Here is a 27,679-nt window from a genome sequence, read left to right on the forward strand (position 1 = left end):
TGTCTTCTTACTCACAAATTAAGTGTCACTGTCCAGTCACAAGTAAAAAGAATGTATAAGACAGAAAGTCCAAAGGAACTGATATTTTAACTTTTAAAAGAAATTAAAGCATAGGCACGTTGCATCGGCCATGATTAGTCATTGTCAAGTCAGTATTTTCTTCAATCTAAAATGACTGAATGCAGTTTTGAATGGTGACTATCCGGTAGAATGAAAAAACGTAAATTTGTTGTACAATGTTTATAAATGAAATAATATATTCCTAACAACCACTGTCGCCACACTCACACATTCATAGTTATTTACAAAGTACAATTACAAAAATCCTTTCAATGGAAACAATTTTACATACCAGTTGACATTTCTAGTATGAATATCAACTGTAGGTAACATATTTCACGGCTTAAAATATAATATCAATGGTATGAGACATATCGTCACTAATTTTTAAAAAACTCGTATCTGAAGATCATCAAGTTTCTAGTATGAACAATAAACATCCTGTAAATTAGTGTGATTGATCAAATAAGTTCTTGTTAGTTTCATTGAGATACTTTGATAGCCAGTCATTAATTTTACTAATATTCGACTAACTCACGCAAACACTTTTTATTAAATTTACAGTTATTCGTAAGATATAAGATTTTTGTTTTAGTATTGACTGAAAGTTGTTAAGTTACGATAATTTTGCTTAAATTTTATGGTACAAAATGAAACGAAATGTATGTTTTTATGTTTGTTAAATTAACTAAGTAGACTCTCGTAGAGTAACAATAGATGAACTTAAATAACAACGTGTCTCCGTAAAAAAAGATCGAGTCGAATTATTTTTTCAACTATACATGCAGTAAACTATCGTAAAATGCATGGAAGTCTTTTGGTAAGCTCGGCTTTTAGAGATTGCAAATCATCGTGCTTTAATTTTTTTAATAGGGACGGGTCCAGAATACATATGCCCATTATTGGTAGCAAAAAGTAGAAATACATATGCCTTCATCTTTTTCAGAAGAAATGTATAGGAAATATCTTATAGATATATATAATATATGGTGCCCTATTGATTATCCGACAAAAAATACGCCGATTAACGATTCGCCGACAACTATTCGCAGACGGGTTCTTTGGCCGAGTAACGATTGGCAGAATGTCATTACGCGTAATATTCGTTTGCACGAATAGTCAATACGCAGAACATTGATACGTATATTTACTTTTCGTAGAATAATCATTTACTGACTCTTACTATTACCCGAAAAACTATTGGTCGAAACACAGTAGGTTGAATAATCATTTGTTTGGCATTAATATTGATTAGCAAAACTTCCCTCTTATTTATGGCGAGACTAGGACATGACTAACCTACACAACAGTCGGATAAACATGGTTTTAATACATTTAATTATTTACTTATTTTCACTAGCACAAACGACCATAAAATCGTATGCCTTGAAACAAGCAATTCTTGTGTATATATTTATACATTTCGGGGATCTCGGATCGGCTGTAACGATTTCGATGAAATTTGCTATATGGGGGTTTTCGGGGGGCGAAAAATCAATCTAGCTAGGTCGTATCTCTGGGAAAACACACATTTTTGAGTTTTATATATTTTCCGACCAAGGCTCGGTCTCCAAGATATTAAAAACCTATATTGCATAGGTACGATAGCGCACACTGTTAACTGTCCATCGGTGGACCTTAATACAAAAGGCATAAGGTCCACCGGTGGACAGTTCAGAGTGTTGCTGTTTGTACAATACCTATGCTTTTGTTCATATTTAAGTTAAAAATTGATTCTAACCTAAAATGTGTTTAACGAATACATATACTTAAAAAAGGAAAAATTTTTATTTATCCTTTTTGAAGTCGGTTTTTTTTTGTAAAAAAATATATTTCGAGAATAACAATGTATAAAATGTGAAACGTTATTCGACTAAACATTCCTTAAACGAAAAGACTACTCTGCCAAATGAAAATCGTCTATTAATAGTTCTGCTAATTTACACAGAAGCGAACTGAATTGTATGTAAACCAAGAGTCTGCGTAACGTCAGTCGACCAAAAGTTACATCTACAAATGAATCACTCTGCGAAACGATCTTCGGCGAATCGTTGTCTGCGAATCGATAATCTGCGAATTAATTTTCGGAGAATCATTAGGTACCCTATAAAACAATACGTGACCGCGGCCGGCAAAACGTCCCTACTTTTGTCGCTTGGGGTTATTCCCAATAGTTACCACCAAGTTGTTACCAGTGGTAACTACTGAGAAAAAAAAATCCCACTAGTTACCACCATCACCAAACTTTGGTTAGCGTTCAATACTAATAACAACAGTAAAAATATAGAGTGCTTTAATCAATAATTAATTAAAAGTCGAATTGATTATAAGTTAATCAGTTATTCGTATAATTATAAGCCGATTACTGTTTCAATAAACTGCCTTAAAAGTGATAAAAAAATTCAGTCTTGACTGATTTGTTTGTTCGTTCGTATGTATCATTGTGACGATGGCGCTTACGCCATTATCAACAATACTCCTATATAAATACAACGCTGCGCTACGCAGTGTGGCGTAAGCGCCTTTGACAATAGATCCAGGTTTCATAGGTAACGTCACATTTAATTTAATTTACAATTAATAAGATACATGCTCACATACTCTCGAGGTTGACGGCAAAAAGAAAAAAGCATATAATCCAATATTAAGATAATGTAATAATTCCAAATAAAACATCATAAAATATTTATTAAACGTAAAAAAAAAACAAACAACATTGATTGAATTGCTATCGGCGCGTAGCGATTAAAAGTTAACAGGTAATATAACAACATGCATGTTGTAGGACTGTTGGGCGAGCTCCGACGACGTGTTGACCGCTCAGACCAACCAGTATAAACGTGTATCTCTGGCGCGCTCTCTTTATTAATGTCTCGGTCACGTTACGCTGGACTGCGCGACAGCCCGGTCCGCCCGATGTCAATTTCACTGTACTATACTGGCTTAACAGTTGCCAATTCACACAGTACGTACCGACTTTTTTCTTGCAAAAATAAATAAATTGTTTTGTATTATATTTGAATATACTCGTATTTTATGCTATTCGTGCACTATGTAAGTAATGTATACACGTATTTCTCTATGTAAGTGAATTTAAATATTCTTTTGGAGATATAAATTCTAATTTAAATTATAATTTTATCCAAACGATAATTTCTCTCTAATTTTTTTTGTACTTGTCTAATTTTTTTGAACACTTTCTGGTTATAGAAAATACCTACCTCCACGTGAAATTTTTTTTATACAAGTGTTATTTCTCCAGCTTAGCACAATACGGCATTTATATTTTGTTGCATCTCACATGCACGTAATTCGTGTAGGTATGCAGTTTACAAAACTACAGGGTTACGTAAAGGTTCATGCAAAATCTTCATTAGTTCAAGAATGACGTTTAACTTCCATTGGATGGGAGAGGCTTTTTGGTGGCGGGTTCGTGTGACTGTTAAGATGTCACCTGATGTCGCCAAGGGAGTACATTTTTAGCTCCGTTTAAAGTGGTAATTTTCCACACAAACTTTTTCCTCTCTGGATTCACGGATACTATCCAAATGTTTCAACTTAGGTAACAATGAATTTAAAAAAATAAACGGTAGACTAAGCTAATTGTTTTGTATTTTAAGTGAAACCTGCTGATTATTCTTATGAATGATTAATATCCAAGTAATGGTATAAGTAGTAGTAGTTTATTCTACCCAAATGTTATCACGACATATGCTTAAGGGGCCTATATTGCCCTAGGACTACTTGCAGAATAAATCAAAAAACCCCCATTCATCTCCAGGTGAACAACGTGGACGAGGTGCTGGAGCGCCACAGCGACTTCCTGGAGCAGTGCCTGGGCGACTGCATGCTCACCAGCCCGCAGCTGCTCAAGGCCGTCACTACGCTGTGCCAGGTCTGCGTGCAATTCTGCGCCTTTATACAGGTATGCTGTGTGTTTCATGCTTTACGACGCACGCGGTAGGATACCCCTAATATGACCTATTACATCCATCCTCAGACCACCTCAACTACTTGACGGAGCACATACGACATTGGATGTCACCACACGTAGTGCTCCCGGCTACGAGTATTACAGTATAAAATGGGTCTTAAATATAACTCTAAATTGTGTTGCTCACATCGTAGTACTACAAGTAAAATTGTACCTGTGTGGTGACCTGGACTCTTTGTAAACGGTTCGTAATGCGGTGTCCATGTAGTGTGTGCACTGTGCAGCGTGCATCCATCTCATTCTGCCGAATGAGTGCGTCTTGAAACTTAAGACGAGACTATCATGTATTCGTATATCGTTAGCCTGCATATCATAGCAGTATAATTGTAGTAAATATCTAGTTATACAGGGCGTCCCAAGACTATGGGACATCAAGGGAAAGTACCTTAAATATCGTAGATAGAATATTTTGTTGAAAGAAGACTTTATGTTATTTTTAAAAGCCAGTAATTCTGCATTTAAAGATTTCCTAGGAATTACTTGCCTTTTCTTTGCCTTATCTTTCACTTATCGTATTTGTTTTTAATTTGATTAAAATGAGTAATTTCACGTTATTCCTTTCTTTTAAGATACTATGCTACTTAAGACGAATTATTATTTTTTGTCCATTCTTTCGATTGGCATCATAAAAATAGGGGTGTTTTTTTTTTCACATTTAAGTCGGTTAGAATCTCAGACGAAGCAAGTAATTCTTAGAAAATCTTTAAATGCAGAATTACTGACTGTTAAAAATAACATAAAGTCTTCTTTCAGCAGAATATCCTATCCACGATATTAAAGGTACTTTCCCTTGATGTGCCATAGTCTTAGGACGACCTGTATAGCCGATGGACATCACGAGCAAAATTCAAACAGGAGTAATTTTTCAGAGTTATTTAGATAAAGCGTTAATAAAACCCATTTTATTCAGCGCGATGTCCCTATCTCCCTTCACATGTGCGCGGTGTCGCTCCATAACCTTATTCCCTTCTAATTACCGTTTTTACTCCTAGCTTTTCAATCCCTCTTTGTAACTATTCGTAAACCTTATTGCTTTATTTGTACACACATTAGTTAATGATTTTTCATTAACTTAGACCGAGGCGAATAGGATCAAAGTGAAAAATCTGTTGATGTTTAAAGAATGCCTATGACTGACTACGCAAGGCAGGAGAAGAGACGTACGGCGCAATTTTAATGCGCTCATATCATTTATTTATTTAATCTTTATTGCAAAAAAGAAAACCTTATAGTACAAAAGGTGGACTTAATGCCATGAGGCATTCTCTACCAGTCATATAAATACAATACTTTAAATATCAACGGATATGTCATCTCGATCTGATTCTCCCTGTGATCCGTTTATTCTCGATCTGCCCTAGTTCCTATCAGGAAATAGGGTCGACCGTGACCGTGCCTACCTACACTCGAAATCACCGAGGCTAATAAACGAATAAAACCAGGGCCCGTACATTTCATGCCCTTAACGCAAAAAATACGTCATTTAACATACAGCAAATTTTTTTTTATAACACTATGTAGATAACTAGCCTATTGGCGCGTAGAAACATAAATATTTGTTAGGATAAATACACTTTTAAAATAAAATAAAAATATGTTATTGAATAAACTAACAATACTTAGCTACTAATCGTTTGTCCCTTTCCGACGTATTGGTATGATGTAAAGGGACAAACGATTATTAGTGGCTTGTCAACTTTAGCACACGTTTATGAATAAGGGGGGTTAGTATTTAGTTGAGTGACAATAAGATGAAATTCAGTTAGATGTTTCTGTACTGATAGTCCAGTATCTATAGGTATCAGAGATTGACAAATGATTAATTATTACGGAAAGACTAGTGGTTGAAATCATTCTCTATGTAGCGTGACGTCATTTTTTTGGTCAACGGTATGAGATGTACGGGCCCTGGATATAACGAAACGGATATATAAAGCAGATAGGGATAATAATCGTATGGTTTTATAACATAGGAACTTCCTATTTGCACCCAATTATATCATTACCATTTATGAGGGTTTTCAGCAAAAATGGTACCATTTAGTTTTTTTTTTGAAAACTAACATCACTGTTATTTGGACTATTGATTAAAATTAAGAACACAAGGGTCCCCAGTTTTCATACAAAACTTGCGGCACAAAACTGTCATATTTTTTCGTAAGTACACTTTTTTATTACTTTTGAAATCGGTAGCCCTCGCGATTCTGACAAGAAATCACTCCAAAGTTGATTGTTTTACGAAAAAATTAAATGGTGCTTACAGTTTTTCTTGAAAACGCTCTTACGTTGGGTGTTAATTTAAAATCCACTTATAATATGACTAGCTATTGCCCACGACTTCGTTCGCGTGGATTTTTATATTGGTTCTAATATTGTGTCCTAGTACGCAGTTTCTAGTCCCTCAATCAAAACATACTTAATTAAATCACGATACAAACTTTCAACCCCCTTTTAACCACCTAATGGAATAAATTTACAAAAACGTTGAACAAATTTTTCTTGTTTTCTACAAAGTTTCAAGTCCCTCACCCAAAAAAAAAATCGTTTGCGATGCAAATTTGCAACCCCCTTTCAACCACTCCTTAAGCAATTAATTTTCTAAAAGGTTACAATTACTTTATTTCACGTTTGGAGATTTGTCTTCTTCGTTAACTTTGTTAAGTAAGTAAGGTTTTTACGGATCATTTATGTCAAGGTCCAGTTCTGATGATAGGCTCTATGAGGAATTGGGGGAACTGCTCAAATGTTGATGGATTCAGACTCAGACCTTGAAATTTGAAACGTAGCCGAAGCCCAAAACTGTTTAGTGACATGACTGTTTGTGTTTGGCCAGACAGGAACGAGTCTCTCATAACGAAAACTTAAAATTATAAATGGATAAATAAAATTGACCTAAAGAAAAGCCGACTTCAAAGGTATAAAATAAAATATTATCCCTTCTATATGCGTTAGCAACTGATATGTTTGAAGTCGGTGCCAAGCCAAATAAATATAATAATACCCACAAACAACTAATGGACACCTTGCTTTATTTCTTATTATCGATTTGCACAATGGCTGGCATTTGGCTCGACAGTGTCCGGACGTTTTTAAAATGTGCCTTAACACCAGGTTAATTGAGCATATTAAACAGATAATATTTTATTTTATCCTTTTTGAATTCTTTTTTTAGGGCGTATTTTCTGCCACAACAGAAACCAACCTGTTCATGTTGGTTTCTTGACGGCTCTCGTATTTATCCCAAAATACGCTGTTTTTCTGTTTTATACGACTGCCAAAAAGTGTATGATTTACAGCGTATGTGACGTCATCCCAATTTTGTAACTTTTTCACTCGTCGTGGGAAAATAATTCTTTCTGACGCCTATTTGGAATATTTGGATCCATATAAAGTACTTATTCTAAAATTATAACTTAACTCATTCATTAAGATTGAATGCGTTACGTCTGTATTAGCCTTTAGAGTAAGCACTATAAAAGATAATGACATTTTTTTTTACATAACATTTCTGTACAAAATATAACTTGAAAAAATAATGATTAAAATGTCATTTACTGTCGCAAAAAATCCCATAGCAACAGAAATAAAGAAAACACAATACACCACGGTAAGCACAATGGAGTGGCACGGGAGTAGATCGCGGGTTAGGTACTTTTTTACTGTTACAAAGTAGAATCCATAGATATGCAGAAGTATTTTAAAGACTTGAAAAGTTATAAAGTATGATGTCTTAGAAAAAAGAAAAGTTTTTTACTTTATGAATTTCTACGGTTTCTTATTTTTGGAGTTAAACTTCTGTCATTTTGAAGAGCGTAATTAAATAATTGTTAAGAGGGTGCCAACGCAACACTCTAGTTTTTATGTTGAATTATTACATGTTTTTAGTTTTTGCAAAGGCAAATTCCATGAAATAAATCAAATGGAAACTACTTTTATACGGGCAATCTCTAACCAAAACCCTAAACGCTTAAAGTTGGCTCGATAGAAAAAAAAAAAAAAGAAAAAATGTCTAATTTTCGGTTTACTAATGAATGGACAAAAACTTTTCGTCAAAGTATTACATCCTAAACTATGATACCCAAATTATCATTTCCCAAAAAAATAATTGGCAAAACAACTTATCCCAATTCTACAGTTAGAAAATCTCTTTTTTGGCAAGTTATTGTTTGGCAAATAATTACTTTGTCAAGTTTCATTTTACCAAATATTATTTAGTCAAATGTATTCTTAGGCATAACTTACATTTCCCAAAATATTGCATGGCATACGATTTACATCTCAATAGAGGGCTGTAGTATTTATATTAGTGTTGTGCATTTTCGCCGAAGTTTTATTGACCGAATTTTACTCGCCAACCAACTTTTGGCAGATGATTTACTTTGTCAACCAACATTCGGCAAACTTTGAATTATTGTTAAGTAGATTATCTGGGGGCACGGTAGTGCCCCTGCCAAGACGAGCAAAGCGAAGCGCAAGGGCACTACCTACCTTTTCTCGAAACGTTTCTTTGTGTTTTATTTTTTATTAAATAATTTCAATTGCATAGCTCTCATTCTTTCGATTTTATTCATATCTAAAAAACCCTGATTTCGTCACTGACTCACTCACTCACTGATGATCATCAAAACCCTTAGGGTACTTCCTGAAGTCCTAGGAAGCTGAAATTTGGTATGTCGGATATTATTAGTACACTAACACCAAAAAAATTCAAAAACTTGAAATTCCCCCCCCCCCCCTTAGGGGGTGAAAAGGGGGATGGAATTGTATGGGGAATCAATAACCGCTGAACCGATTTAGTTAAAATTTGGTATGTAGATAGTTTTTCTTATGGGAAAAGATATAGTGAAGGGTGAAAGGGTGAAAAGGGGAAGGAAAAAGGCGTTGGGGCGAAAAGGGGGTTGAAGTTTGTATGGGGGAATCAGTAAGCAGCAGAGCAGATTGTATAAAAGATGCCCCCAGATACGTATTTCAGAATTTTTAATAGTAAATCACCCCCAACCCTTTAAATTAGGAAATGAAAGATTGTCAAAAGCAACTTACAAAAAGAAGTGAAATCCCATCAAAAACATTTTCATGTAAAATGTTGCCAAGACGAGACCATAAAAAGGCTCGCACTGTCAAAAAGTTATCAGATCTCTTGTAGAGCCAAGCTTCATATAAGCCCTAACTTCACAAACTTTACACCTTAGTTAAAATATGTGGCTGGGCCGTTTCGTTTCGTACAAGAAGTATTGTATAATAAACAATAATGAATAGTAAATAATTTTTTTACCTTACGCGTATGTGCTAGTAGCCAAACGGCCAAGCCATATATTTTGACTGAGGTGTAGAGTTTGTGAAGTTAGGGCTTGTAGAGTTAGACGCTTGGCTCTACAAGAGACCTGATAACTTTTTGACAGTGCGAGCCTTAATATGGTCTCGTCTTGACAACATTTTACATGAAAATGTTTTTGATTACAGGTCTTGTTTGGAGTCGTATAACTTGTGAAATGTTTCAACTAGGGCTATAATTTTGATGTCAACTTTTAGCTGATATCCTGCACTATCATTTAACAATAAAAAAAAAATACAGGTCAACGACCTTGTTTTCGAAAAAAAAGATAAAATGTTAAAAAAAAGTAAATTTTTGAAGCGCCACACGAACGAAGTCGCGGGCAACAGCTAGTATTATATATTTTTAACATCGGTCGCGGTACTAATCATGGATGACGCCGTATGTCTAGATATCTATGGTTTCTTTAAATATGTGTTGGACACTAGTACATTATGATACAAGTGCGAAAAGGTCGAAAATTCGCAACGAGTCCCCTCCCTTAGGTCGTGTTTTAATTTATCGCCACTCGTTGCGAATTACCTCTTCGCACGTGTATCGTACATACATCGTTTTACAGTACATATGACCATTTCAATTTTCGGCATACATGTAAAGTGCTAATTACCTGCCGCACTAGTGCGTAGCAACATATATACTGTAAAATTATTTTTCTAACAGCTATCCCCTAGTTTCTGAATCTTTAATTTGTAAATTTCTACACAGTAAAATTCTCTTTGATAATATTTATTATGTGTATTTTTATAGTTGCTTAAATGGATGATAGATGTGCGAGTATGCTATCACCGTCGAGTGCAAACATTACAAGAACCTAGCCAAAATAACAGTTGACAATCATTTGCAGAAAACGTAACGGAACCCTATCTGTCTCTATCGCAATATTAAGGAAGAGCTATTGAGAGACAGATAGTGTTTTGTTTAGTTTCCTACCAACGATCACCTTAGCTAGGCTAGGCTAGGAACCTATAAAACTAATTGAAAGATATCTTCATGTTATAGGTCTACAACTTATAGGTATCTAAGGCGGTTGGTAAAGTTGCGTGGTGATTTTAGAATGAAATGTGGGAAGACCGTCTATTAGGGAAGACCGTGTACACAAGCTCATTATTCACCTCTAACTGGCAACAGTTAGAGGTGATCGAATATGGGTCTTAATAAACTATTTTTTGATAAACGTAATATTTTCAGAAATAATCGCTCTGAAAGAAAAAAAAATGTCCCCCTTGAAATGTTCCCATTTGAACTTTTGAACCATGGGTCAAAAAATATTAAAAAATCTAGAAAGTAAAGCTTGTAAGCTCGTGTTTTTGAGTTTTTGCAATAGTCTATTTTAACGGACGGGTAACTTCGGAACCCTACACTGAGCATGCCACGATATGCTCTTGGCCGGTTTTTATGTGCTTAATATAATACCATACAAAACAGCTTCACGTCGCGAAGCCTCTAACCAATCCGTATCTTACCAACCGCCTCAGTTAAACGGTACACCTATAGCATTTTGTTCTGCGTAAATTCGAAGATCGTATGTCTATCACCCATTACGTAGATGCCGTTTCTAACATATTTTTTTGTGTTTTCTTTTAACGCTACCGATACACGTAAATTGGCAAGGAGATGCACAAGTACTTCGTGGACGCAGAGCTAAACAGTATGCTCGGATCATCGTATGACAGTTCAGACTATAGCGAGGTTAGCGAGGTACTGCCTATGTCACTAGCACTCGACAGTTACACGCACTTTACACGAGTTTGGAGACCATTTCATGAGATCAGTGTGAGTGTGAACGCAGCCGAAAATTAATTCCTACCGTTAGGTGTGAAATTGAGAATCGAAAGATTTATTTTAACTTGTTGTTTTTTTCATTTTCAGTTCGGGTTACAATATTGTCTCAATATTTTACAGATTTGGATAAGGTCATGTGGGGTAAGAGAAACATACGTTTATTTTGCTTAGGACAAGAGACACAGTATGAGGAAAGTGCTTCTATGTAAGTTAATTTTATTAATGCATTAGTTATTTCGTTTAATTTAGCTTTAAATACCTTTAAGTACCTCTAACTTATTATTTTCCCTACAAGTGTTTTTCTTGTCCGAGTGTTTTTCATACCCGATTTAACCTTACAAAATTAAAGATAGGTAACAATGCGCGAAAACCGTATATTGATATATCATAAAGTTGTAGTTATTCCGATTTCACACGTAATCGCGGCTGTGTTCACTTTGAATTCTTAGAGCTCTGTCACGTGTAATGCTTCCATGTAGTATTTGTGATTAATGTCGAAATCATGCTTGTTATACTTTCATGTGTTTTTGTTGTAGACCTCCGCGGTAAGTATGGATATGATTTCTGATTCCATATACTTTACTCTCATCCTGTATACTAATGTTCATAAAAAGCGTACAATGTCGCTTCTTCAAACACATGTCACCTAATTTATGTGGTAGATGTGGGTAAGACCGTCTAGAAGCTCTTTCGTCACTTTCACTCTTGCGTTTGTAGATATACTCCACTTACGGAAGGTCGATAGAGCAGCAGCAGTAAAGCTCTTCCTTTCTGACTGTTTCTGAGGGACCTACGTTTACAAATAAGAGAGTTCTTGCCCCGTGACGGTCTCCTCAGCAATGTTTTATGCCGGTCTTCACCACATTGACCTTATTACTCGTACAATATTTTTGGTGTGTATAGGGATGTTGACATGAATCGCGAATGTATAAAATGTTATGATTTTACCATAGAACTGGAAATATGAATAATAAATTAATTAAAAATAATCAAAAGTATTAAAAATAATGCCGAGTATCACGTGACTGCAAACGGCAATCGGAGCGCGTTACGTCAGAGTGTGAGACACACCCACATGCTGGCACTTCACTTGCTGTATTTGTCAAATATTCGTATCGCATCTCTTTCCTTTCACGTGCAAAACAAAAGGGATGCAACACATTTGCCAAATTATAGAACCAAGTGAAGTGCCAGCAACAGACAAGTTGTCAAGACTGGCTAAATGAACAACCTTGCAAAAACATAAAAAAAATTTGTCAAGCTCTTATGTTCATTGACAAACTTTTTGGAGATTATTTGCTTAAAGTGCAAAATTTGTTTGAATAATTACGAATATCAGGTTAGAGCCTGGATTTATCAAAGGAAATACCTAGTTCCGATTTACCAAAAGTAGATTCTTTGATGGTGACAAGTCTCTTTAGTAGGAATAAGGATTTTTGTGCAGCAGAGTTTACGTACGTGAAAACACTTTGTAAGTAACATTTAAAAAATTATACTTTATAATGAAACAATAAATCGAGATTTTAACAATCATTAACAAATAAATATTATATTTATTACTTAAAATATATCATATTATACCATACTCTTGATTTATTAAACTTGTTATTCATCATTTAAGCTTATATGTACTTAATATTAGTTAGCGGTAGAGATTAATTGTCAAGCGGACCCAGGCTCCCATGAGCCGTGGCAAAATGCTGGGACAACGCGAGGAAGATAAGATATGTACTTCATAAAGTTAATACCTCGCGTTGTCCCGGCGATTAATCCCTACTACTAACTAATAATAAGTACATATAAGCTTAAATAATGAATAACAAGTTTTTCCCTTTCTAAAATGCAAAATATCTTCATCGACTAATCCAAAATGGATCACCCGTGGCATACGGAAATGCTGTAAAAAGAAAAGAGAATTATTATGGAAAAGTAGACACCAGCCAACCACTGACAATAAAAATGAATTTAAACACTACTCTAAAAAACTTAAAAAAATAATGTTGCTCACAAAAAAATCTTAAAAAAATTTTATATAAAAAATTCATCAAATAAGTCTAAAGCCACTTAGAATATTATAAATAGTTCAAAAATGAAACACATAAAAGATAACATTTCAGAAATCAACTTGTGTATACTTCATTATTTACCATAGATGTATACTTTAATATGTAGTGTATACTTCATTATTTACCAGAGATTTAGTTTGTAAACTTTATTAAGTTTTCATTAGGCGATTAAATGCATTTTATTCGTCAACCTAGTGCATTAGCGCCTCGATATGAACTTTAAAATATGCTTTATCAGCATTAACATCTGATATATTTTACTGTATGTTCTTTTTTCCTTCGAACTTTGAGACCTCAATTATTCTGGGCGCTAATGAACTAAGTGTTTCCGAACCTAGGGTCTATTTTAATGGCTTCTATGTATTTTCATTTTCAATTGTGTTTTTGTTTTTTTCTCACTTTGTACGCATGTGTGTGTGCGTCAGTGTTAGCATTTTTTTATATACTTTGTAATTACTTGTGAGTTCCTGTAATTGGCTCTCTGTATTAATCTTGTTGTCCTATTGTAAGTTTAAAGCTGTTGGTTCTCCTGAACATAAATAAATAAATAAATAAATAAACGCATGCTACATGTCCTCTGTAGCTATTTGTATGCCATGTGGCGAAGCATAGTGATACTTTATTATAAATTTAAGACCTACTGTTGTACATACCTATGTTTAACAAATAAATAATTTGGAATTTGGAAGTTTAATAAATTAAATAGATACTACAGCTTTTTATCTACGCTTATGATAATGACTGACAGTATCAGCAGTTTGTTTATTTATCACATCGTGTCGTCATCGATATCGCGTGACATCTTAGAGCGTTTGGACGCCAAATTTTAACACTAATCTGAATAAACTTGATATTTTATTTAAAATTAATGAATATTTTTTTAAAATATATTTGTGTATTAATTAGGTTGCGTATTATCTAAAAAATGAAAACAGTTCTAAAAATGTGTCAACATCCCTATTATTGCAGTTTAGGCGGAGATTAATTCATTAAGCAATGTTTACGGATTAACGCGTACCGTGTAAATACGTATTTACTTATGGATGTCGTGACCGCTGCAACCTCCCCGAAACATGTCGCGCGAGTGACTAAAAATTCGTGAGTTAATCCGTAAATTTACTTCAATTCTGTTCTGAGTAAAACTAAAATTCATCAATTGTGGCTTTGACTGTGACTTTCGCAGGTTTACCTTTAAGTTTAAAAAACTTGGGAATAATTTAATTTTTTTTTATTAAATATTTGTATGTTTTTAAGTAGTTACACTATTAAATATAAATTTATAAATGAAAATAGATGTCACATACTAAAGGAAAAGTAACGCAAGCCCTCCGGTGGCCGAGGCCAGAATGTGACCGGGTGTAGCGGTTAAAACGTTAGCCGCGTAACCTGATCGACGCCGGTTCGATTCCGGCCGCGGCTACTCGAGGACTCGGACACGGTTTCTTTACTACATGACATCTATTTCAGTTTATTAAATAAAACTAAATTAAAACTAAAAACTAATACTAAATAAAATTAAAATATGTCTAAAAAATTTGGCCCCTTTGGCATGGTGCCGAGGATGCTGGCAGCATTTCCCCGCTGTATAGCGATGCTAATACGTTGTGCGAGAAAGCTGCCAGCTCTTCGGTCACCTGTGAAGTCGACCAGCCTTTTAGATAGTTCTTTAAAAAGTTGTAGAGCATTAGGACCCCACGGGCCAAGCGTCTCGACCCCAAATGGCATAAAAATGTATTCGGGGCCGAGACCCCTGTACTTTTGTATTTTAAGCTTTTCGGCCCCTTTAGCCGCGGCACCCGCACTGTTACTGGTTCCGGTGAGGTGGGAAGGGGCTAGTGTGTCTACACAGGTTGCGTCCCACACCAGCACCCTTCCCAAACTCCAGGGAATCAGGGACATACCGTCCGGTCTCTTGCCGTCGTCTCTGGCTACGCCAGTTGGCTCCAGTAGAGCTGGCACGTTGACGGATGCAAGAGACCGGCGGATTATGTCATTCAGTGCGGCGTGCCTGGAAAAGCGGCCAGCACTTTTTTGACAGGATAACCCGTGGTGTCCTAATTCGTCGACCTCACTATATTTCAGTTTATAATTTAAGTTCAAAGTTGGGAACACAAGTGTAAATGAAGTGGTCGGTGCCAGGAGCCGGGGTGCGGCGGGCCGGGCGCGGGCGGCGGCTCGGCGGACTCGTTCTCGCGCTCCGTGGCGCGGTACTCGCTGCGCTTCACGGCCGCGCTGCTGTCCGTGCTCGCCATCACCGACCAGATGGTGCGCGACACCAACGCCAACAAGCTCCTCAACATCTCCTCCAGGTATGCTCCTCCTCAGGTACAGTATGACACTCGTTCTCGCGCTCCGTGGCGCGGTACTCGCTGCGCTTCACGGCCGCGCTGCTGTCCGTGCTCGCCATCACCGACCAGATGGTGCGCGACACCAACGCCAACAAGCTCCTCAACATCTCCTCCAGGTATGCTCCTCCTCAGGTACAGTATGACACTCGTTCTCGCGCTCCGTGGCGCGGTACTCGCTGCGCTTCACGGCCGCGCTGCTGTCCGTGCTCGCCATCACCGACCAGATGGTGCGCGACACCAACGCCAACAAGCTCCTCAACATCTCCTCCAGGTATGCTCCTCCTCAGGTACAGTATGACACTCGTTCTCGCGCTCCGTGGCGCGGTACTCGCTGCGCTTCACGGCCGCGCTGCTGTCCGTGCTCGCCATCACCGACCAGATGGTGCGCGACACCAACGCCAACAAGCTCCTCAACATCTCCTCCAGGTATGCTCCTCCTCAGGTACAGTATGACACTCGTTCTCGCGCTCCGTGGCGCGGTACTCGCTGCGCTTCACGGCCGCGCTGCTGTCCGTGCTCGCCATCACCGACCAGATGGTGCGCGACACCAACGCCAACAAGCTCCTCAACATCTCCTCCAGGTATGCTCCTCCTCAGGTACAGTATGACACTCGTTCTCGCGCTCCGTGGCGCGGTACTCGCTGCGCTTCACGGCCGCGCTGCTGTCCGTGCTCGCCATCACCGACCAGATGGTGCGCGACACCAACGCCAACAAGCTCCTCAACATCTCCTCCAGGTATGCTCCTCCTCAGGTACAGTATGACACTCGTTCTCGCGCTCCGTGGCGCGGTACTCGCTGCGCTTCACGGCCGCGCTGCTGTCCGTGCTCGCCATCACCGACCAGATGGTGCGCGACACCAACGCCAACAAGCTCCTCAACATCTCCTCCAGGTATGCTCCTCCTCAGGTACAGTATGACACTCGTTCTCGCGCTCCGTGGCGCGGTACTCGCTGCGCTTCACGGCCGCGCTGCTGTCCGTGCTCGCCATCACCGACCAGATGGTGCGCGACACCAACGCCAACAAGCTCCTCAACATCTCCTCCAGGTATGCTCCTCCTCAGGTACAGTATGACACTCGTTCTCGCGCTCCGTGGCGCGGTACTCGCTGCGCTTCACGGCCGCGCTGCTGTCCGTGCTCGCCATCACCGACCAGATGGTGCGCGACACCAACGCCAACAAGCTCCTCAACATCTCCTCCAGGTATGCTCCTCCTCAGGTACAGTATGACACTCGTTCTCGCGCTCCGTGGCGCGGTACTCGCTGCGCTTCACGGCCGCGCTGCTGTCCGTGCTCGCCATCACCGACCAGATGGTGCGCGACACCAACGCCAACAAGCTCCTCAACATCTCCTCCAGGTATGCTCCTCCTCAGGTACAGTATGACACTCGTTCTCGCGCTCCGTGGCGCGGTACTCGCTGCGCTTCACGGCCGCGCTGCTGTCCGTGCTCGCCATCACCGACCAGATGGTGCGCGACACCAACGCCAACAAGCTCCTCAACATCTCCTCCAGGTATGCTCCTCCTCAGGTACAGTATGACACTCGTTCTCGCGCTCCGTGGCGCGGTACTCGCTGCGCTTCACGGCCGCGCTGCTGTCCGTGCTCGCCATCACCGACCAGATGGTGCGCGACACCAACGCCAACAAGCTCCTCAACATCTCCTCCAGGTATGCTCCTCCTCAGGTACAGTATGACACTCGTTCTCGCGCTCCGTGGCGCGGTACTCGCTGCGCTTCACGGCCGCGCTGCTGTCCGTGCTCGCCATCACCGACCAGATGGTGCGCGACACCAACGCCAACAAGCTCCTCAACATCTCCTCCAGGTATGCTCCTCCTCAGGTACAGTATGACACTCGTTCTCGCGCTCCGTGGCGCGGTACTCGCTGCGCTTCACGGCCGCGCTGCTGTCCGTGCTCGCCATCACCGACCAGATGGTGCGCGACACCAACGCCAACAAGCTCCTCAACATCTCCTCCAGGTATGCTCCTCCTCAGGTACAGTATGACACTCGTTCTCGCGCTCCGTGGCGCGGTACTCGCTGCGCTTCACGGCCGCGCTGCTGTCCGTGCTCGCCATCACCGACCAGATGGTGCGCGACACCAACGCCAACAAGCTCCTCAACATCTCCTCCAGGTATGCTCCTCCTCAGGTACAGTATGACACTCGTTCTCGCGCTCCGTGGCGCGGTACTCGCTGCGCTTCACGGCCGCGCTGCTGTCCGTGCTCGCCATCACCGACCAGATGGTGCGCGACACCAACGCCAACAAGCTCCTCAACATCTCCTCCAGGTATGCTCCTCCTCAGGTACAGTATGACACTCGTTCTCGCGCTCCGTGGCGCGGTACTCGCTGCGCTTCACGGCCGCGCTGCTGTCCGTGCTCGCCATCACCGACCAGATGGTGCGCGACACCAACGCCAACAAGCTCCTCAACATCTCCTCCAGGTATGCTCCTCCTCAGGTACAGTATGACACTCGTTCTCGCGCTCCGTGGCGCGGTACTCGCTGCGCTTCACGGCCGCGCTGCTGTCCGTGCTCGCCATCACCGACCAGATGGTGCGCGACACCAACGCCAACAAGCTCCTCAACATCTCCTCCAGGTATGCTCCTCCTCAGGTACAGTATGACACTCGTTCTCGCGCTCCGTGGCGCGGTACTCGCTGCGCTTCACGGCCGCGCTGCTGTCCGTGCTCGCCATCACCGACCAGATGGTGCGCGACACCAACGCCAACAAGCTCCTCAACATCTCCTCCAGGTATGCTCCTCCTCAGGTACAGTATGACACTCGTTCTCGCGCTCCGTGGCGCGGTACTCGCTGCGCTTCACGGCCGCGCTGCTGTCCGTGCTCGCCATCACCGACCAGATGGTGCGCGACACCAACGCCAACAAGCTCCTCAACATCTCCTCCAGGTATGCTCCTCCTCAGGTACAGTATGACACTCGTTCTCGCGCTCCGTGGCGCGGTACTCGCTGCGCTTCACGGCCGCGCTGCTGTCCGTGCTCGCCATCACCGACCAGATGGTGCGCGACACCAACGCCAACAAGCTCCTCAACATCTCCTCCAGGTATGCTCCTCCTCAGGTACAGTATGACACTCGTTCTCGCGCTCCGTGGCGCGGTACTCGCTGCGCTTCACGGCCGCGCTGCTGTCCGTGCTCGCCATCACCGACCAGATGGTGCGCGACACCAACGCCAACAAGCTCCTCAACATCTCCAGTTTGCTACATGTAAAAATAAAGTTTTATCGAGGTTTGAATGTCAGTTTTGTCCCTACTCACCACATTTTACGGTACGCAATTATTTATATGGTTTATGCTTAAATGTATTGTACATAGAAAATATCACACACTCGGGAAAAAAAACTTCGTACTCATCACATCACACACAAATTCCCCTACCAGAATTCAAGCCCAGGATCACTAGCGTGCTAGTTGATGTATGAGTTAATTAATATACTAATCTACAGCTACGGAACTCTTCCTTATGTGTGGTCCGACACGCACTTGGCCGATTTTATTCCTTGTTAAAACTAGTTTTGACCAGAAACTGGTTTCACGGTAGTATATGATTTCCAGATTAAATTTCAACACGTACTACGCGAAGCAGCTGGAGAAGTTCTGCAGCGACGACAAGATGCTGGACGGCGACAAGCCGGCCGCCTCCTAGCGCCGCGCCGGCCGCGCGCGCCGCCGCGTCACGCGCGTGTGAGTGTGAGCGGCGCGGGGGACCGGCAGGCGCTTGCAGGTGGCCCATAGATACGTTCACTAAATAACATTATTTTTACTTATAGTCGTTCGTTTTGAAGCTGGCCCCGAGCGGTTAATCTTTTGTCTATTGTTAACTAAAACCGCGCGTGCCCCTACCTGCTAAAAAAAGGGTCGTATAATTCTAATAGGCACCTGAGCGCGGGCTAGTCCAACGCTCAAAAACCAGTGTAGGTGTGCTCTCCGATAACGCGCCTTTGTTCCGCATATCGAGGACACATTTTAGGCTGGTTCGGTAGCGTTCGACTCGCCGGCACTCAGTAACCGTATAGGGACCACACAAGAACTCGCAATTCATTTTTCCATTTGTTAATTTTGAATCTTATTTCAATTACCATAGGAGTTGTGATTAAATAATTGGTTAAAGGGACCGGGCCCTCTTTTTGCAGGTAGTGGCACGTGCCGTTTTAGTTAACAGTGGACAAAGGATAAGCCGTTGGGGGCCAGCTACAAATCTAACAACTATACATGTGTATTTTACAAAAGTCATTAAAAATAAAAATTATTATCTTCAAATCCTCTTTTGGATTTGATATAAAACGCAAACGTTTGTTAAATTAGAGATGGGCCGAATAAGTATTTGGTAATTATTCGGTATTTGGCATATTCAACAAGTTTCCTAATGATCGTATTCGGCCCAAAAAATTTTTATTACTGATTGTTGCAGCACTGTAAAAGCACCTCTAGAACTTTTCAAGTCCTCTCTCCCATCAGATTACATTTCTCGTTGTCATTTAAACACATTGATGAGACATGTTGAGTCCATAGAATGTTTTGAGTGTTCGGAGAGTGTTGAATATTCGTATTCGGCAAACTCCATATTCGTCCCATGTCTAGTTAAAATTATTACCAATACACCGCACTAAATATATTTGTCAACGTATCTTCGGGCCACCCCGCCAGCAAAAGCCGTGTGTTTTATCTATTGACTATGTGGGCGATGCTGGCGGCGTCTGATGGTGAGGAAACATTCCCTATTTGACGGACGATTTGAAATCAGAAAAAATATAACATTAACTAAATAAAATGAACGAGCCACAAAAGACAATTAAATATCCAAAGTTTCGTCATTCGGCTAGCGCCATTAAAAAAAAAATACAAGTATGTTACTAAGTGCGCAATTCGGTGTATTCCCATTTGTACCCGCCCCACGGGACCGCCGCCACACATGAAGCGGGAACAGGCGGGAATGATTCATATGAACGCACCTGTCCCTATCTGGGCACGGAATGGAGTAATGGGAATACACCCGCAGTTTCCAATTTTTGTACAGTTCGCACATAAACTATACTCCTAAAGTTTAACGCTCGACTACGTTGTGTACAGATCATTTAGGTGTGTATAGGAGTTTAAAAACTCTAAACTGATATTCTCAGATTAGAAAGAGTAAACTGACAGGAGTTGGAAAATATTGTTACGACACCCCACACCCTCGTTGAGCTCTGAAATAGGGTCTCAAACCCGTTAATATTTAGGTCCTACTGAGCAACTAACGCAGTACTCATATTAAATACACGCCAGTAACTGTCAGTTTACTTGAATATACTGGATAGGAATATACTGTATTATCTTGCATTAGACCAACTAGCTAGAGAGACCAACAGTTCACCTATAAATCGTACCGTAGCAGCCGACAGGCCAGACGTGTCAAGACGTGTTAAGATCACATGTATGTTGCTAAACCAGAGATGCGGTTTAGTGTAGCGTTGTCGTAAGTTCAAGTGGTCATTTTGTAAAATGTCACAAAACAGTGTCGTTGCCAATTATAGAAAAAAAAGGCCCGTTAATAATCAGGGCCAATTAAAATCTTCACATAACAAAATTATTGCACGTTAAAATGAACAGTAGTTTAGTGACCGTATTTGTAGTCTAATGTGTTTTGGTAGAATCCAGCTCAGCAGCGTGAAAAATAGCAATTTTATCTGATTGGAATAAAAACCCCTAACCACATAATAACAATAAGCTGTAGGCATGACTAAACTCTTTTTTTTTCTTAAATATAACAATTCTTAAATAAATGATAGACAAATGTAAAATAAGAAATCTCCTAAATATAACTACAGCAATAATGTAGGTACACGTTACTAGTGGTTACAAAAGTACAAATTAATCGTAGAATCTCATTGTCATATTTTTATACATTATTAACTAACACAAACGGGACTTAATCGCGTATTAAGTTAAAATTTACCTCCGACGTTTCGAGGACGGCGTTGTCCCCTTGGTCTCGGAGAAGACTGGCTAAAGTTGACATCAACATCTTCTAGCCGCGCGAGTTTTTCGAACTACCCGCACTTGATCTTGTTTATTAACTTGAACATTCTGCGCACTAGGGATGTTACTCTGTCGACACACAACACTAACGATATTCGATTTTTCGACTGTTTCCGACAAATTTTTTCGACTAATGACTGGATTCCATGTGGATGAGATCCCCAAACCCTCGTCCCGATTGAAATTGCAATGTTTTTTTATTTCAATGGCTTCCCGCACTTTTCTGCTGTAGAAATGGCGATCCGTGGCCGTCCTCGAAACGTCGGAGGTAAATTTAAAACTTAATACGCGATTAAGTCCCGTTTGTGTTAGTCAATAATGTGTAAAAATCGTGAAAGTTTAAATCATATTTTTATAGTTACAATAGTTTTTCACGGAAATGAACTAAATCAGGTCTCTCCCATATGTTTTCGAAATTCGATACAATCAATTTGACAACGATCATAGTATTTTTGATATTAAATTCAGTATTCTCATTATCTGTTAGCGATATAGTACACATATTAATCGATATTATCGACTAAGTCACAAACTAACTTGCCATTGTAGTTTATAAATATAATAAAGACCATGACATTAGGTAGTAATAAACGTATCGATCTGTTGTGAAATGTTCTTCCAGATTCGTGTGTTAGTATAATGTCCACTTTTGACCGTCACAGACCACGGGTAGTTTAAGGGGGTCCCCAACGTCAATGACCTTCGATCTGAATCCCTTAGTTTTCTAATGTTTTTTGTAGCTTATCATATTAACAGCAACGGCTGTAAGCAATATAGTATACCATATTTACTTCAAAGTTCACTGTCTTCGAGATATTTGGCATCAAAGTTTAACAATTTTAGGCCAAGAAACTGGTTTACTGGTCGTACCTTTTTTATTAATGACTTTAAAATTAAAATCTCTGACCACTTTTTAGAGACATCGAAGATTAATCCAAATGTGTAGATTTCGCAAATGTAGAATCCTTACGAGCAATCGAGTAACGAAAAAAAGTGTTTTTTTAGACAAAGTTTAAAAAAAGTGTTCGTTTCTTTCAAAATCCGGCAGACCAGAATGGAGATAAAAGATTAAAGAACCGATAGCCGTTTGTCTTATAATTCTAGCTATAGTTCAAATGTAGGAGTAACGACTCAAAACTAGTCAAAAAACGATGTATACCGCGGGGAGCCCCTTAAAATGACCCCCCATGCATTCCAATACGGTTGACTATTGCGTGTATATCTAAAATGGTCGTGGCGCTCAAAAGGTTTTTTCCATTACATTTTAATTCTTTAAAATAAGGGCTTAATTATTAGTCTGTTTTCACATAATGAGAATGTTGCATTTTATCCACATGTGTGGCAAAGTAAACAAACGCAAATTTTGAGTTGTTTTCTTAGGTTTGCTGGTAAAATTTATATTTTAGAGTTAGTATTTTCCTTGCATTGGTGTGGTGAAAAATTTTGTGTTTCACTCGGTGACAAAATTTGTTTAACCCCCGTGCCATGAAACCCTCGCAACGCTCAAGATTCCACTTTTTGAACCACTCACTACGCTCGTGGTTCACTTTTGGAATATTTCGCTTGCTCGTGAATCAATATTAACGCGAGAAGTTAACAACTTTGCTTAATTATAAACCATAGTTATTTGTTTAACAAGGGGGCAAAGTGGAATCTAGGGGTGGTGCTACTAATTTCCGGAAATCGTTTCCCTACGAATTTCTTACCATTCGCACATTTTCCCATTATATTTATATTTTAATAGCTTCGTTAGCGTGTTTACCGGAACTGCGAGAAACTATTTCTATTAAGAAATTGTTACTCCATATAATAATATTATTTCTGCAAGACTCGGTCACATCACTAGGCGACGTCAAGTCACGCTATTGGCGTGGCTTGCTATGCTATTTGCTGTCGTAGTACAATGTTCGCGGCCTAACGCCATCTAGCGGGCATCCTACGAAGAGGCGGAGTTCCAAGCACGGCCGCGCGGGGGCGCGGCGATAGCCTCGCCACTTTACCACCTCATACGACACGGCGCACAAGCCGCTCTCGCGATTATTTTGCATTTTTATATAGAATCGCCATACATACCAGTTTTTTGTTAATTTCGTTTAATTTAATTATAAATAAAACAAGTTTGTAAAATCAAAAATATGAAGAAATCATTGAAGGGACCCGTCTGCAGCTCGTGAAAGTACCTCTAAATTCGCTAACCTCCCAAACATATAACATAATGTTGTTTATTTTAACCTGCTATTCATAGTTGAATTATAATAAAGACATACAATAAGAGCGTACTCCCATCTTAAAGGCCGGCAACGCACTTACAACCCCTCTGGTGTTGCAGGTGTCTATGGGCGGCGCTAATCGCTTACCATTAGGTGATCCGTCTGCTCGTTTGCCTCCTCTACCATAAAAAAATACAATAAAGTAAAAGGGCAAAATAAAATAATGCAAATACGAACAAAGAAATATTTATTAAAGAGTTTTTGATAAATTAAGTTTGGACGGCAAATGACGTCGGTGGCGTGAGTGGCACAGAATATCGACGCGGTAATTTGCCGTCTTTGGCGGTCAAAAGGTTAAAGAGCCATATGTACTGTAAAACGTACGACACACGTGCGAATAGGTAATTCGCAACATGTGTCGATTTAAAACACTCCCTTCGGTCGTGTTTTAATTTATCACCACTCGTTGCGTATTTCCTATTTTCTGCACTTGTATCGTAAATAACTATTACAGTACATATGGCGCTACTTTACCGCACTAGTGCGATAATTAGCACATTACGTAACTATGTCGAAAATTTAAAGGGCCATATGCACTGTAAAACGTTTTATCGTACATACATGTACGAATAGGTCGTGTCGATTAAAAACACTCCCTTCGGTCGTGTTTTAATGTATCGCCACTCGTTTCCAATTTCCTATTTTTGCACATGTATCGTAATGTACTAATTATATCATAATAGGTAGGTAAAAGTACTATGCATAATCGTAGAATACTTCGCTCATGACTCACATTTTTAATTTGAAAATGAAAAATGATTTATTTAGGTATCAAAATTGTAGCTTTTTACACAGTAGAAGAGTATTACATTTTTTATGAGCATTCTATTGGTAGATAGCCTAGGAATAGTGTCCTGAGCCCTAAACTAGGTAAACCTGTCTTATAGGGATCAGGGAACCACCGCTATTTCTAGAAATGCAGCAAAGGTTGGTTGGGTACACAAATCTAAAAATTGGATAATCATTTCGCTTAATTATATACGTATTTATACTTAAAGCCCGCGGAGGTAGCTGCGTTTCTGGTACTATCGGGTAAGCCATTGTGAACAGACGGTCCTGCGCAGTATACAGATCGCTGGGGCTTGGCGAGTCTGTGCGGTTCGGCGATCAGTCTGGTTTTATGCGCATTGCTACGGAGATGGAAGTTATCGTGTTTCCTTGAGTTTGAAGTTGTTTAAATTTTCGTGTGTAAACACCGCCACTGGTGAACTGCGACCAAAATATTGCCGACATATTTTTATTGTACGATATTGATGTACATTACAAAAAAATATTATTGTATAATAAGAAAATTATGCGAAAATGGTTAGAAAACCTATCAGGAAAATAAGCTTTAGTAAAATTAATATTAGGAAAATATAGGAATGTTTAGAAATTTGGGGAAAGGAAGCTATTGAGAAAATAAAGTGGCAAAATGTTGCTAATGGAAAAAAATATGACAAAAATATCGCCATTCTCGCATCTAAAGTCTTGCGAGGATTGAAAGGGTTAAACAAAATTTTCTTCCGAGTGAAACGCAAAATCTTTTACTACACCACTGCGAGGAAAATACTAAGTAAATGTGAAAAATTATAAATGAAATCCAAATGAACGTTATTAAATATCACTGATAAGTCAATTCCACCAGCCAACATAAGGAAATAAACTCAAAATTCGCATTGAATTACTTTGTAACTCTTGTGGATAAAATGCGACTTTCTATCAGTAAGGAATAAAGAGAGCCCTTACGAGCTGGTGTGGTGAAAACAATTTGTTGATTATTATTGTATAATTGATTTGAAAGATTAAGGAATTTTCTTCTATTAGCAGAAATACCTGACAATTATAATGTTACCTCGTTATTTAGCATTAGAAAAAAAATCTCAGAAGCGTGTGTATGAAAATGAAATAATATTTATTTGTTGTAAACAGCACAAGAATTGTTACTCATTAGTTACTTAAAAATTATACGGCGTGCTGTGCCTAATTTAGAACCTCGTGCTCATGCGTACTTTGCAGTTTTTTTTCTAATATATATATATATATATATATATATATAGTCCTCCTCATCGTTTTCGATGACGGCGACCCCAAATAAACACATTATGGACGTTGTCTAGCGTGAGCCCTAATGTGGCTGGCCAGGATTATATATGTTCGGTTCGTTTTTTCTAATAAAAACGAGATGTAATAATTATCCGTCTGCGAAAAACCATGTTTTTTTATAGTGTGTATTATTGTGGCATCCAATTAGGTATTGAAGAACCGTGTTGCTTAGCTTACTAAATGTTAGTTGACCGTGTCATTATATATGTTGTTCGTTAAATTCTAATAAGCAAGTAGGTAGACTACTTCAAGTGTCTTCGTAATTGGTGTATAAATTGCTGAATTTATGAAATAATAATACTTTCAATGCGTGTGTTAGCCTTGTTTGTACCTATTCCAAATCGATAGCGTAAGTAGTTCTCGAGATATTTAGCGACGTGACAGAGAGTCGCATCATGGGTTCCTCTTACAAACCCTAAAAATAGCCGAAGATAAAGAACTGCTTGACCCTTTTCCAGGCAGCACCAATCTACAAGGATTCCCCAAAAAATCCAGATATATTCTAATTGATCCAGCTTTGATGATTCATTTAAATGAATCATCAAAGCTTAAGCCAAGTCACATTTCTTGAAAGTGCAATCTAATTTAACCTTAACACATTTAGTGCCAATGACCCGATAGTTGGGTTTTCTGTTCGTAGTCGCTTTCCTCTACAAAGCGGGAAACCGCTGGGATCGGCTACGAGCGTAGCGCTACGAAAACGTTGGTAGCGAATGTGTTAACTCGGATTGTATGGGCGCGTATGTGGTTGATAAACCGTACTATGCCTAGAAACGGGTGAATAACAGTCGTTTATGTTTGTATTGTTGTCATTGGCCTCTCGTGTGCCGCGATTGTTTTTCTCATGCGCATACGAGCGCCTAGTGTCAGCGCGACTTTGTAGCTGGCCCGAAACGGCTTATCCTTTGTCTATTGTTAACTAAAACCGCGCGTGCCCCTACCTGCAAGAAAAGGGTCGTGTAATTCTAAATAGACACCTGAGCGCGGGCTAGTCCAACGCTCAAAAACCAGTGTAGGTTTGCTCTCCGATAACGCGTCTTTGTTCTGCATATCGAGGACACATTTTAGACTGGTTCGGTAGCGTTCGACTCGCCGGCAGTCAGTAACCGTATAGGGACCACACAAGAAATCACAAATTATTTTTCCATTTGTTCATTTTGAATCTTATTTCAGTTACCATAGGAGTTCTAATTCAATAACCGCTTAAAACCAGACCCTTTTTTGCAGGTAAGTGGCACTTGCGGTTTTAGTTAACAATAGATAAAGGATAAGCCGTTGGGGCCAGCTACAAAACGAATAACTATACCTGTGTAATTTCATTTGTTCCTCATTTGTATGTCTCCAAATTACGAGACCAGTAATTTGATGATATCATTTTTTTCCTAGTTATTCCCAACCAGTGAAAACAACTTGTTGGTTATATTTGGGAATAACTGATTAATTTCCTATGTAATAAACAAAAAATGTATATTCGTCATATTTTATTTGATTGACTTGTTAATTACGGTCTTCTCAGCAACATTTCGGAGTTGACTCCGTGTTGGCATTCATATGCTAACCAGATTTAGTATGTAAAACCAAGACGTCTTGTGTCACTGAGCTTAGAGTTATTTCTACCTTTAATATTACATCATCATAACTCTTATTTTTAATTCTGGTATATTGTAAGTCATATGTAAATACACATCTTTGTCTTTGTTGGCATTTT

General features: G+C 39.5%; 1 protein-coding gene across 3 annotated transcripts in view; it reads left to right on the forward strand.

Annotated features, from left to right (window-relative positions):
* Positions 1-27,668, forward strand: part of LOC133516821 (gamma-tubulin complex component 2 homolog) — a 49,502-nt gene extending 21,834 nt beyond the window's left edge. Inside the window, exons 2-5 of one of the 3 annotated variants that reach the window (XR_009799288.1) lie at positions 3,842-3,985; positions 10,998-11,075; positions 15,374-18,643; positions 19,154-27,668. Coding sequence is in view for 2 of the 3 variants with exons in the window: in XM_061849806.1 (XP_061705790.1) it covers positions 3,842-3,985; positions 10,998-11,075; positions 15,374-15,880 (729 nt within the window). In the remaining variant the exon portion in view is untranslated. Of the gene's footprint in view, positions 1-3,841; positions 3,986-10,997; positions 11,076-15,373; positions 18,946-19,153 lie in introns of those variants that run through there. The other 2 variants (XM_061849806.1, XM_061849807.1) reach the window with 2 other exon arrangements.
* Positions 27,669-27,679: the final 11 nt, after the last annotated feature.

The sequence above is a fragment of the Cydia pomonella genome, chromosome 4, assembly GCF_033807575.1.
Source record: "Cydia pomonella isolate Wapato2018A chromosome 4, ilCydPomo1, whole genome shotgun sequence".
Classification (NCBI taxonomy): domain Eukaryota; kingdom Metazoa; phylum Arthropoda; class Insecta; order Lepidoptera; family Tortricidae; genus Cydia; species Cydia pomonella.